General features: G+C 45.2%; 1 protein-coding gene across 1 annotated transcript in view; it reads right to left on the bottom strand.

Moving 5' to 3' along the window:
- Positions 1 to 4,173: 4,173 nt before the first annotated feature.
- The window catches only part of LOC309390139 (cardiac-enriched FHL2-interacting protein), a 29,637-nt gene continuing 21,484 nt past the window's right edge, over positions 4,174 to 12,326 (bottom strand). The window contains exon 3 of the mRNA XM_081949225.1: positions 4,174 to 10,846. Coding sequence (XP_081805351.1) covers positions 6,534 to 10,760 — 4,227 coding nt within the window. The 5' untranslated portion in view covers positions 10,761 to 10,846 and the 3' untranslated portion in view covers positions 4,174 to 6,533. The remainder of the gene's footprint in view (positions 10,847 to 12,326) is intronic.

Raw genomic sequence — 12,326 nt, 5'->3', positions numbered from 1 at the left:
ACCCATTAATGCGAAGATGTGCTCCTCTTCTGCCCTGGCAAAGATCCCGTGGTGTCCGGAGGAGCCGCTCAGGAGCCCATGGGTTCACGTACGGTGGCTTTGCACCTTAGCTACCCATCACAAATAGAGTCAGCGCCCTTCTGATTCCTATGGCAGTTTAGAGTACAGGAAGCGGAAGTGTGTCTTATTGGGAGAAACTTTAACAAGTAGAATTATAGTCCTGGATCTGTAACCCAGAGATGAACAGAGACGCTATAAGTAATGGAGATGTTTTTTTCCCAACCTGCATTCCTGAAATAGCTTGGTGAGCCAAAGAGTGCTGAATATGACCGACCACACATGCATAGAGCATTTCTCTGGCACAAAGGCAGAAGCTTCGTTCTGCGCTGTCTTCTTTAGGATGATGACAAACAACCCTGCAGTGTTGCCTTTTTCCAGAGGATGGGGCCAGCGATCCCACCTATCTCCCCCCCCTTCCCCAAACTACAAAAGGATTATTTCTTCTCTGTACAATTGATCCGGATTGAGCTTCCTGTTGATCTCTGTGATTCCCTCGCATTCCCAAAAGAGAAGAGGCAGGAAACACAGCTGCCCTCCCCTCCCCTCCCCACATTAGCCTGCAGCCAGGCATCCAACTCCTCTTCACCCCCAGCCATCACAGGGTTTTTATCTGAAGAGCAACAAGAGCAGCCCTCCCTGCCAACGAAGCTGGGCAAACGGTCCAGGAAGAAAGGGAACCCACCCGGCCTCCTTCCGCCATCCTCCTAATCACCACCGGGAGACGCTCGTTTTTTTAATCCTCTTTCTTTCTTTCCAAAAGTTCCGCCATCAGAACGTTTTGCCAAATAGAAGCAATTTTGCTTCCGTTGCAGCATAATTACCGATCACTCAGGTGAATTTGCCCGTTACATACACTAACTCTTCATTCTAATGGTTTGATTAAACTCATTTTTCCACCAGAAAGGTACATAAATAAGTGAACTGTTGAGCAAATTAAGAACACTTAACAGCATTGCATCTGAAAAGTAGTTATGCTGATTAAATTTTCTGTCCTTGAGGATTTTCAGGAAATTACTTTTGATCGTCAATAACACAATTAAGTAAACTACACACACATTAGCATGAATAATTGATAAGAAATTATGTATTACCACGAAGCACCGATTTAATAATTCATGGTGCGACACTCTAGTGACTGTGCAAAACTGGAGGCCATCACAAAGTCTGCCTGATGGAAGGAGCTGCAAAAGCTGCCTGGCAGATTCTCTGTATAATAATATGAAATACTCCGCATGATGGATTTTCTGTTGCTTTAATAAAAAAAAGTACACTCAGAAAAAAAAAGGACTCCAAAGACAATTCTGTATTATTTGTCTGTTTTTCTCTTCGTTTCTCCCTGGCCTGACTGATTTCGTAAAGGTGTATGCACAGGTCTCTCTCTCTCTCTCTCTCTCTCTCTCTCTCTCTCTCTCTCTCTCTCTCTCTCTCTCTTTCTCTTTCTCTGTGTGTGTGTGTGTGTGTGTGTAAGTGCACAGACACAGCTGCGTGCCAGACTCCTTCAGAGCTGCTCCAATTGATCCTAAAGGCACCATTGACCCAAACCACCTAAATGATGGGACTCATGCAGAATCTCAGCTGCATTCCTGGGGAGGAGAGGTTTCACAAAGAGGGGAGAAATAGCAAGGGGTAAATGGATGCAAGGCCTATTTGAGTTTCTGACAAACTACTAATCTAAGAAGGTGAGTTGGAAAATCGTCACTCTGCCCGAATGAATTTCCTGCTTCGAATTGATCCACCGAGTTGGGCTGTTTGCTATAATTGACACTAATTCTCCAAGATCTCTGGCGGTGATTTATTTTCCATCTTTCCTCTGTGGGATCCTAGAAACATTAACCAAAGAAATCTTGTCTGGGACTAAGCTAAGCCATGTTTATACATTTGCATGTTTGCGGGTGTGCAAGAATTGCAGAAACGGGAAGGGAGGGAGGGAGGGGGGGGCAATGGTTCAGCTGAGTGGCATCAGGTTGGACCTAGCTAAAAACAATTGTTTTCATGTATTTTTGGGCAGAAATACACCCACACCTCTGCTGCACCTGTGACAAATGCCTAAAACCACACCGAACTGTCCCCAGCAACCGCCTTCTGGCTGCATGGAATAAGTCTGTCCTGTGATCTCCTTCAGCTCTCCTAAGAAGAAAGGTGACTAATTTATTAGTATGAATAAGTGAGAGTGCAGTGAAGGAAGGCTTTTGCTTCAAGGTTTTGGCTATCACAATCCCCTCGGCTTGTCGGGATCAGACGCAGGGATTTGATTTCTCTCATGTGCAAATGATGCACTCCAATTTATTTATTTATTTCTTCTGATTTCCTGATCTGAGTTCCCCTTCTCTCTCTCTCTCTCCCTCCTCCCTCCCCCCTCTCTCAGACAAATCTCCTTCTCATTAATAAATGAATAAGTCCAGGATTCAGAAAAGTATTTGAGTCGTATTATGACTGTACTTAGTCCAGGCTGGTGCTGGAATTAGATGCAATCAATGCCTCCAGTCAGAAGCTCTCAGGACTTAAATGTTCATCCTGCAGCTAGATAATAGACCGGGGGAGGGGGAGGGGGGGTTGCCAACGAGAGGGATTTTTTTAACCTCCCCCCTGAAGACGGAGCAAGACTTTGAGCTCCAAGCAAGAGAGCCAAGGGGACTTTAAGGCTTGGTCATGGGCCTCATGACTCAGAGACGCCGCTTCCTTTGCGGTGCGCAGAGGACTCGGTCAGCAGCAGCCAGGTAATGTAGCATGTGGTGGTTTGACCCTGTGATCCCAACAGGTACAGATGGGAATTCCATATTTAATTCTTGGTTCCACGCACCTAACTTTGTTTTCTAATTACGTTAGACCTGCTTTGCCATCTGAACTTGTTTCCCTATGAATCCTTCTGCCTGTGAAATATTCTTTATTAAATGTCAGCATTCTCCTCCCACCAGAGATTTCCTCTCTCAAATGCAGCTGTGGCCCCAGGATTGATTTCTCCCACCCGCCGGCCCAGCAGAGTCTCGGCTCCCTGGAGGTCCTCCCCGTAAGGCTGCAAATAAAGAGGGAGCCCCAGGCCACCCAGCCCACCGCTCTGCCCTCCAGAAGAGAGAGACTCTGCATCAGGATGGAATTCACGCCGTGCTGGGCTTGGCTAACCGTGGTTTAAAGAATAAATCACAATCAAGCAAACCAGATTTTGGATTAATGCACTGTGTAAATTTAGCTTATATTATATATAATATAACATTAAATTATAATTGCAGGTTATAATAAGGATTTATCGATGGCACTATCATATCTTCACCTTACTCTGTTTTCCCACCTTTAATTTGTTCTACTGCACATCTTTGAGAGTTTAGAAATTCCTTAAGTCTCAAACATAACATAACTGGCTGGAATATGGGAAAGATACAGAATAGCACAGACGCTGGCTAACGTAGAACAAATGGACTTTTATTAAATAACTAAAATGGGTTTGAAACAGGTTCATTTATTCCTATAAATTATCTGTAACAACTCAGTTACAAGACTACCCTGGACCTAAAATTATTCCTAATCTTGATTGTTTGAAAGGAGACGATATTCCCAGATTTGGGAATGTATTTAAAACTGGAACATGGTAGAGGGTATTTTTTCAAGGGTTCAAATATATAGTAGCAATCATATAACTTTATCTGAACTGCTTTTTAGCTAGGTTTGACAAAGGATATGCTAATTTGCTAAAATTCTTTTTAATAATTTTAAATGAAATGAAATTTAAAGGAACGCCTATGTAGACCACCTATATATTGCACAGGTCAGAAGGAGGGCTGAGAAGAGATCTGCAGGCCCCTCACATCCTGGACATAAACGGTTTCATCTCCTCCCCTTGGGATGGCGCTATAGGGCACTGCATGCTGAGACAAGTAGACAGAGGGGCTGGTTTCTTCCCTGGAGCCACCGCTCTGCTGGTTTCTAGCCTTAAGCTTTACACCGACTCAGATAATGGGATGCAAACGTGAGTAGACAAATAGGTACCACTTCCCTGGGAAGGTAAGAGTTTTCCAAGTGCCTTTGGCATAGAGCCATGCTGGTCACATGACCATGGAAATGGTCTTTGGATAATGCAGGCTCCTCCGGCCAAGAAACGGAGGTGAGCAATGGGCCCTGGAGTCGGACACAATTGACAGGGGAATCCTTCAACACCAACACCCCCCCACCCACCGGCTCCTTCAGGAAGAATAACGAACTGAATGTGGTGGGAACGTCCCGCCTTATGTGGTCACCCTCTCCGTCTTCTTCCTTCTCTGCTTCTGGGTATTCAGCCAGATGCAGGATAGTATATCACCTGCATCAGCTCTGCATCTTCGGTTTAAAGTCTATTTTTCCCTGTTTCCATAAGCGAGAAAATTCTTAAAAATAAAATATGCTTTAATGATCTTTTAAAAAGGTAGTAGCCGTATTGGGCATGAGAAATAAAAATCCAAATTCCGTGGAGGCAATACGTTTATTTGGCTTATTGAAGTGTTATAAAGTCTGCAAGCTTTTGAAATCCAAGAACTTTTCACCAGGCAAGACCAGTCAAAAGACAAAAGGCAGACAACCGAAGGTAGCTCCGTTTTGTGAGAAGTCCCAAGTGACCTGTCTGAAGGCCTCTGGGGTCAGCTCTGCCCTTGTGCCCTTCCCATTTGAAACTCTGGAAACGGTGGCTTGAAATAAGACCCGTGGGCACACGCGGAGCTCTCCCAACTTAAATGTTTTTTTAACAGCCAACAGATATCCAAAACAATGATCTAGATCTCTTGGCTTTGTTGGGGACCAGACTCCTGGGCTGTCCTTCTTTCAAACAACAGAAGGAAAAGAGCCGTTTTTATTGCGCTGATCCCCCCCCCCTACTCCTAGGCTCCTGAACAGCAGCATGTGGCTAGTAGGATTCAAACTGATTTCACCCCGAGAAGGAACCTCTTTGGAGAATGCTAGCTATTTCAGTTAGATGTAGAAGCAATATTTGAGGCCATCTTGGTTTCACTACCTGAGGAATCTCCTACAGGGAAGAAAGGCCTGCAGAGTTACAAACAAGACTCTCAGCGCTATAAAAAAACACTATTTTGTTTAAGTCAGCTTTTCTGTTGTTTGGAGGCAAAACATCCCAGAATGTGGCCAGCAATTAACGGAAGCTCTGAGTCGTCATAATGTGGAGCTCACCACAAGAGCTGATTTCAGTCATTGGGTCCCATTGCAGGAGGGGATTTCTAGACTCTCGGAAACCAGTTTTCCTGATCTGGGGTAGGAAGGAGAGCAAATGGAGAGATGTGGGAGAAGTTTGACCGAGAGAGTTTCAGCCCTCCAGTCCTGTTTGCTGAGATGTATCTTATCTCCATCTTGAGGGGGGCGGGGATTAGGCTGGTTGATGATATAAGGGGTTTAAACAGGGACACATGGAAGAGGGAAGAGATCAGTATTCTCCAGTCTTCTTTCCGTCTTGCTACTTTATACCCCTGGCAGAAAACTAACAGTTGGAAATTATCTTTAGAGATTTGGGAAAGTATTCTTTGGAGGGGTGGGGGGACAAGGTCCGGTTCACAAGATGGTGATGTGAAGTGGCCAGTTCTAGAATTTTCCTGTGCCTGTATGTATCTGAGTTTATATAAAGTCTATATTAAAGTGACATAGTAGAATTTGTGGGTTTTATTTGCATAAAGTCTATTTTAAGACTTTACGATACAAGTTGTGGATTTCCTGTCTTAAAACAGCCAGAAACCTCACAACTGATTTTTGTCAATGGCCTTTGGAAGGCTAGGGAGGGGCCCCATGGCTACCCGTAGCCCACCTCTGCTCCTCTTTCTTAAGCCCCAGCTTCATCAGCAGAGGCTGACCGCCTAGTGTCCTCCTGGAGTTTTAGATCAGATGGCAGATCATGGCCAATCAGAGTGAGGGTACACAGAGCTGAGCTAGATCTATTTCCTTGCCTGGTCTTTCTTTTTTTTAGCACTTTCGCAAATGTACAGGTAAACTTTAAAAAAAAATCTAGCTTTTCTTCACCACTGTGTTGCCATCATAATTGGCAATGGAAAACAGAAATGTGAAATGTGGACATATTTCATTTCAAATATATCAACCAAATATAATTCAACCACTCAGTTTCAAAACCTGATGTTATATTCCAATTTCTCTTCAAACCATATAAAACCTGATGTCTGAACTCAGAATTATGTTTTTGATCATGAATAACTGAGCCGTGAGGTATGAATTCAGATCGCTCCAACCCAAACCTTAGGTAGTCAGGTTGAGGTATTTCTGTGTCGTACATCAAATGTACAGAAAGGTCATTAATAGATTAGAATTGTTCAGAGTAAACAAAAAAGTGAATTCTCATTAATATATTTTCTTATTCTACATTTGATCTTAGCAAAAAGGCCGAGAAGTGATATTATTTTGTCATAATTGCTGTGCAAGTGGAAATCCTCACCATTTGTGCTTTCAGGTATGCTCACTAATTCTTCTAAAATAATAGCAAACGCCAAAGATTCTCACAATATGCCTTCAGCCACAAACTCTTCAGCCGAACCCATGGAAACGTTCTCCGTAGCAGCAGAGGTGCTCATATCCTTTTCAAAGTTTGAGGGGGATCCATCAACATTTTGGCCACGAGTATCAAGCAGAGATGAATCTGGGCAGGGCGGACCATCTAAAGGCCCTGGAGAGGCGGCCCCCGGTTGCCCGTCTGAAACCAACCCCGAGGCCTTAGTGAACATTTCAGGAAGCTGAGCTGATGACGGGAGGGCTGGAACAGAAGCCACCCTGGATGGGAGAGTGCTGGGACCCCAGGCGCAAGGTGAAAAGGACATTTCTGAAGAGGGTGTTTGAGACGCATTCCTCTTGCAGGAAGGAACTGACACTTGGATATATCGACCACTTTCTGGGTCATAGAATGTCTTTAACCGAAGAGGTAAATCTACAATGAAGTACTCCCCTGAATCCGGATCCTGGAGCAGCTTCCGCTGAGTGGCAGGCAAAGAGGGGGTGGGACTTACGGAGAGCAGAGGTTGGTGCTTTATCAGATCACATTTTGGGTTAGTCAAGGGAGAATCAGGGCAGACAAGAGACTGCATAGATTGGAAGGGTGTCAGGGATGAAGTGTCTTCATTCTGGGCTAGAGTTTCATCCTGAAGCTTTTTCTGTTGAGCTTCCATCTTTTTCCTCCTACTTGCCAGCTTCTTTGCCCGCCGTAATGCCTTTTCTGTCTTGGGTGGCACCGTTGGGGGTTTGGCTGCTGTCCTTCCCATTTGACTCACCAGCTGGAGTCTTTCATTCATCCCCAAAGGACTGTCAGCATCTCCAGGGAGCTGACCCGTTTGCTCTGGATCAAGCGTGGGTGTTGTGGAAGGTTGATCTAGACTTCCTGTTGCTTTGTGTGGTGGGTGATTTGCTGCTTTCTCACTCTGTGATATGTTTGCAGTTGTATCTGACAATGGACCCACGGAATCTGACCTTGGACTTTGTAGGGCAGAACCTGCTGAATTGCTCAACGGAGATGATGTGTATCCGACGGCGTCACTGGAAACAGGAGAACAAGCGTGATTTTCTGCTACTATGGGGGACGTTCCCTCTTGGCTTATTATTTTTTTAATGCAAGGACCACCTCTTTGTCTAGTTAAGGCACGGTTCTTCATACAATGCAGCCTTTCTCTTATAGGGGACCTTTCCTCACTTTGTCTTGGCTCACTTTCAAAGTCTAGATTTGGCTGAATGGCAGAACTGGACCTCCATTTTCTAATTCTGATCTTCTCTTTGGAAATAGCCAATTTCTCAGGGCCTTTTGATTCTTTCTCTGGTAAGCACTCAGTTTCCTCAGAATCTGCCCCCACAGGAAAATGATCTAATCCTTCGCTAAAGCTGTCCTTTGTTGCTAGACTGCTTTTGTCAGCCACTTGAGAGCCCCTGTTCCCTTGGAGAGACCCCCACCCATCCTCCTGGGCATCCCTGGGATTCTCTTGGGCGATTGGAGGAGCTTCTTCGCAGGACAAAGACCTGAGCAGAGGCAGTTTGATCGCTTTGGTCACAGGGGGTGACTTAAACGTGTTGTCTTTAATCGTGAACAAAGTGGGCTTCAAGACACTTGATAAAGTTGGGGTGAGGGGCTCTCCCGGCTTGCCCTCAACTTCGCGGTCTGTGCTTTTCCAGCCGTCTTTTTCCTTCTCCTCCAACGCAGCCTCCTGCAGGACATCCTCCTTTCCTGTCTTCTCCTTGTGGGTTTCATCCATAGCAGAGTCACAGTTGCCAAGAAGGTGGCCACGCAAATCCTTTTTCTTGGCTTCCTCTTCCTCTTTGTCGCTCTTCTCTTCTCTTCCATCCACGTCGTTTCTCCTTCGCTGGCTCTCCTGGAGACAGGCTTTCTGGAAAAGCTGCATGAGGGAACAGGCTGTCTCAGGAAACGGTTGGTCTGCCGTGGTGACAAAAGATTGCTCAGAAGAATCGGGGCTTCTTTTGTCCTGGGGGTCATTTCCAGCTGAGGAGCAGGCCTGAGGTCCATGGTTCCTTGCGTTTTCTTCAGCTGGATAAAATAGATTTCTAGATGCTCCATCGGCATCTTGACCCAAAGTGACTTTTTTATATTTATGTTCCTGCACGACCTCTTGCTGTACGGCTGCTACATCCGTCAGGTGAGGTTCGGGTGAAGGAGCAGGTTGAGCTTTACTGCGTTCATGCTCAGAAACCATCTCAGCATCCTCCGTGGATACGGAATCACTTTGCTGCAAATGATTCTTATTTTGGTACTTTAAAATACCTGCCCTTGACTTAGATAAGCTCAACAGTACATCATCGCTGATAAAATTCTCATTTAAACTGGTGAAATTGTCCTTTTCCTGAAAGTAGTCCATCTGTTCAAATATATTAACTTTATCAGTACCACCAAGCGTTTTTTTATTGTTGTCACCCAATACGTTGGTTGGCATAACAGCTGCTTTCAGATGGCCTTCCCTCTTGTTCTTGCCTTCCAGGGCTCTCAGGAGAGGAGAGGGGCTGTAGGTGCTTTTCACACGTTTTCGGATGTCCTTCAAGTTAAATAGTAAACGTGGTGCTTTAGACTTGTAATCATTCTGAGAATAGAATGCCTTCTCCTCGGGTTCTTTGGTTGCTCCAGCTTCCAACATGAATGGAGTCACCATTAGAAGCCGGTTTCCTGGTGGTCCTTCATTCTTAGGCTTGAGGGCTGGGACCGGAGTCAGGAGGGCCGAGATGCTGAAAGAAGGATCGGGCAAGATCAATCGTGACACGGGCGCAGCTCTTTCGACCAAAGAAGCGACCTCAGGTGACTTTCTGTACGGGGAATCTTTTATCTCTAGCACTTCAGCTGCTCTGATTTCTGCCAGTTTCATTCTACCAAGAGTAGCCTTTTGTTTCCTCCAGGGTGGTGGGCCGCCATTTCCTACCCTAAGTGCAAATTCTGGCTTGGTGGCTTTCTCTGCTAGTTCAGTCATATGCGGCATCAGCATTCCCTGCGCTTCAGTGCGGTGCAATGCTGCTTCTGGAGGGAGAGAGGTTTGAGGGAAAGGTGACAGGGGGAGTGGTGCCTTGGACACTGGAATGGAAGGGGGCATTCTTGGTGGGAAAAGCGTGCTAGATGTTGGGGAGGTTGGAGAAGGACTCTCGTACACAGGTGCAAGTCCCTGGGGCAAGAGCTGTGGGGCAAGGGTAGGTGTTGCATCGGCCGGTGAAGGAAAATACACCTCTGCCAGAGGCACCGAAGAAAGGGAGGCTTTGGAGAGAGACTTTGGCAAAGAGTCCCCAGAGAAGTTTCCTTCTAGCATGAAGGCACCTATTGGCTTCGGCTCAGAAATGCAAGGCCTCGTGAAGAAAGGCGTTTCCTCGAAGGAACCGAGGCTGCCCTCTGTGGGCATCGTCTCTCCCATTTCAATTATTTTTTTATGGTGTGCCTTCCATGACTCAAATGCGCTGTTTTCACTGTGGAGAAAGCTGCTTTTTCTGGCTGCTTCTTTCGCTTTTTCACTTCTGGTTTTCACCGTCTTGTTAGAGATGCTGAACTTGGGTGTATTCGAAACGTTTGCCTGGGAAGGATGAGAGGCAGGCAGGCTTTGATAGACCAGATCTATTTTGCTATATCCTTTGCACTTGTCGCTTGAATTTCCTTGATCTGGGCCTGGGTCAGGAAGCTCAGGGATCCCCTTTGGGATGTTTACAATTCTTTTGCCACTCCAGAAAGCCATATTGTCTCCACATATTAATGGACATTCTGTCAAACTTTGGTTGACTGGCTGCCTGGTTAGCAGAAGGGAGACTTGATTGTCCACCTTATCGAAGGTCTTGATCAAAGAAGACACTTTTGAGATATGTGTACAGTTGTGCAGATCAGACGGTGGCAGATCCAGTTTTCTTCCTATGCTTGGGTTGACTATATAATACTTTTTATCTTCATGGGTTTTGGAGTTAGTAGAAACTTTGGAAAGTAGGAATGTTGTGTGCTCCTTTTTTGAGAGTTGCTTGTGGAAGTTGGTGTTTCTCCTGAGGGCATAATCCCAGGGGCCGTGAAAGAATTTGCTAGAGAACTGGTGGGAGGTGTTGGGTGGCCCTACAACAGGGTCTACATCTGTGTAAGGTGTTTGAAGCTCAGCCACGCACAGACTTTTGAAAGCTCGGTCGGTGAGGCTGCACACCTCTCTGTCGGTGTCGTCCAGCAGGCTTCCAATGCTGGAGGAGTCGCTCTGCCCGTCTGCGTGTTTCTTATTCCCCTGCATGGTCCATAGGAGTCATGGATGAAATGGGCGGTTGACTTCTGGAGCTATCTGCAATTTTATATTCATTTCTCATAAGGAAGCACAGTCTGCAAATTGAACATATATAAGTTCACATTATTTTATTATAATACAATTCAATCGCACATAGACCTTTGCTGTTTAATTTCCCATTGATCCCCAATTTAACCTGATATTCTAGAATTACTTGGTATTAAAATATTTATACATGATATATACTTAAAATAGTTTTGAACTAGAATAGCTCCCAGAAATATAATTAAGAGAGAAATGAAGAGTTTTAAAAAATGGTGCTTAAACTTTCATAACTCTCCCCCCTTCCTTTCTCCAGAAATTCTTTTTTAAAAGCCAATTTTTCTTTTCCCTTCTGAAAACCCGAGTTGTATTGTTATTAGTCTACTTGGTCTGGCCTTGTAGAATCTCTTCCTCATTTAGCTCAGCCATGGGGAGAACCCCAGAGGGGGTGCAGAGCCCCGGATGGGCTTTGCAGGTTTCTATATATATACTTTTATGCTCCGGATTCTATAATAGGAACCGTGTCATGACTCAACAATGATGATGCCATGTCTCCTTTGAATGTCTCATCCCCCTCCTCCTCCCCCCCCGGATGCTTGGCATCTTTCTTTGGAAAAAGTCATTTGTGATTGACATGCTCTGTGTATAATAGAAACCTCCGTCCAAGAGTCTGTGTAGTTTTGCACCTGAATTGGTTTTTCTTGCATAAAGTGTTCTGTCTTTAACTGTGTGTTCTGAATAAGGTGTGATGGTAAGATAAAGTTGCTGGGACTTGCTAGGAGTTGGGCTCTAATTTAGCAAGTCCTTCCAGGTGAATGAAAGCAGGATCTTGAGTGATTGCCTGGGGCAACTTTGACACTGAACCTCCTGAAGGAGTAGGCAGGACACTGAAGTCTGCTAGGTGCCACCTGCTTAGCCCACCCCACCTGGCTGGTGAAGGCCAATCTACTGTTGGGTCCAACTAGCAAGACCTGCTTGGCCAAGAGAAGGATGGGGGCAGCGTTGCCTCCTTCCTCAAAAGCCTTCACGGTTCTTCATTTCATTGTAGTTTTTTCAGTGTCACGCAAACACAGCCTTTAGTGGCTCTTAAAACGTAGCTCTTTCCCGCAGACATTGGGCTGGAGTGCATGTGTGAAACAAGTGGTTTGTTGTTAGTTTTCCTGATGTTTGTTTATTTGTATTATCTATCACATTGATTAAAAAGGAATCATGTGGGAGATGCAATGAGTATAAAACTTCATGTTTTCTGCAATGTCCTAAAATTTTTGGGGAAAGTTATTACATATTTGAATTTGCCTGATATATCAGGCTTAATATATTTGACACCTATATTCTTTGGAACTAGGTACCTACCCTGGGCAACAGGAAGGGGTTCTCCTCAACACAGGAGAGATAAAATCATAGCGCCCCCCCCCCCCCCCCCCCGTTCCCTCAGTGCATGGAAGACCTGAGGTTACATTGACTTACAAATGGGTTGGTTACAGAGGTAGATTACATATAGATGATTACGGTTACTATAAATAATGGCCATCC

The sequence above is a fragment of the Natrix helvetica genome, assembly GCF_964273705.1.
Source record: "Natrix helvetica genome assembly, chromosome: 3".
NCBI lineage: Eukaryota > Metazoa > Chordata > Lepidosauria > Squamata > Natricidae > Natrix > Natrix helvetica.
This window is presented reverse-complemented; position numbering and strand designations above follow the sequence as displayed.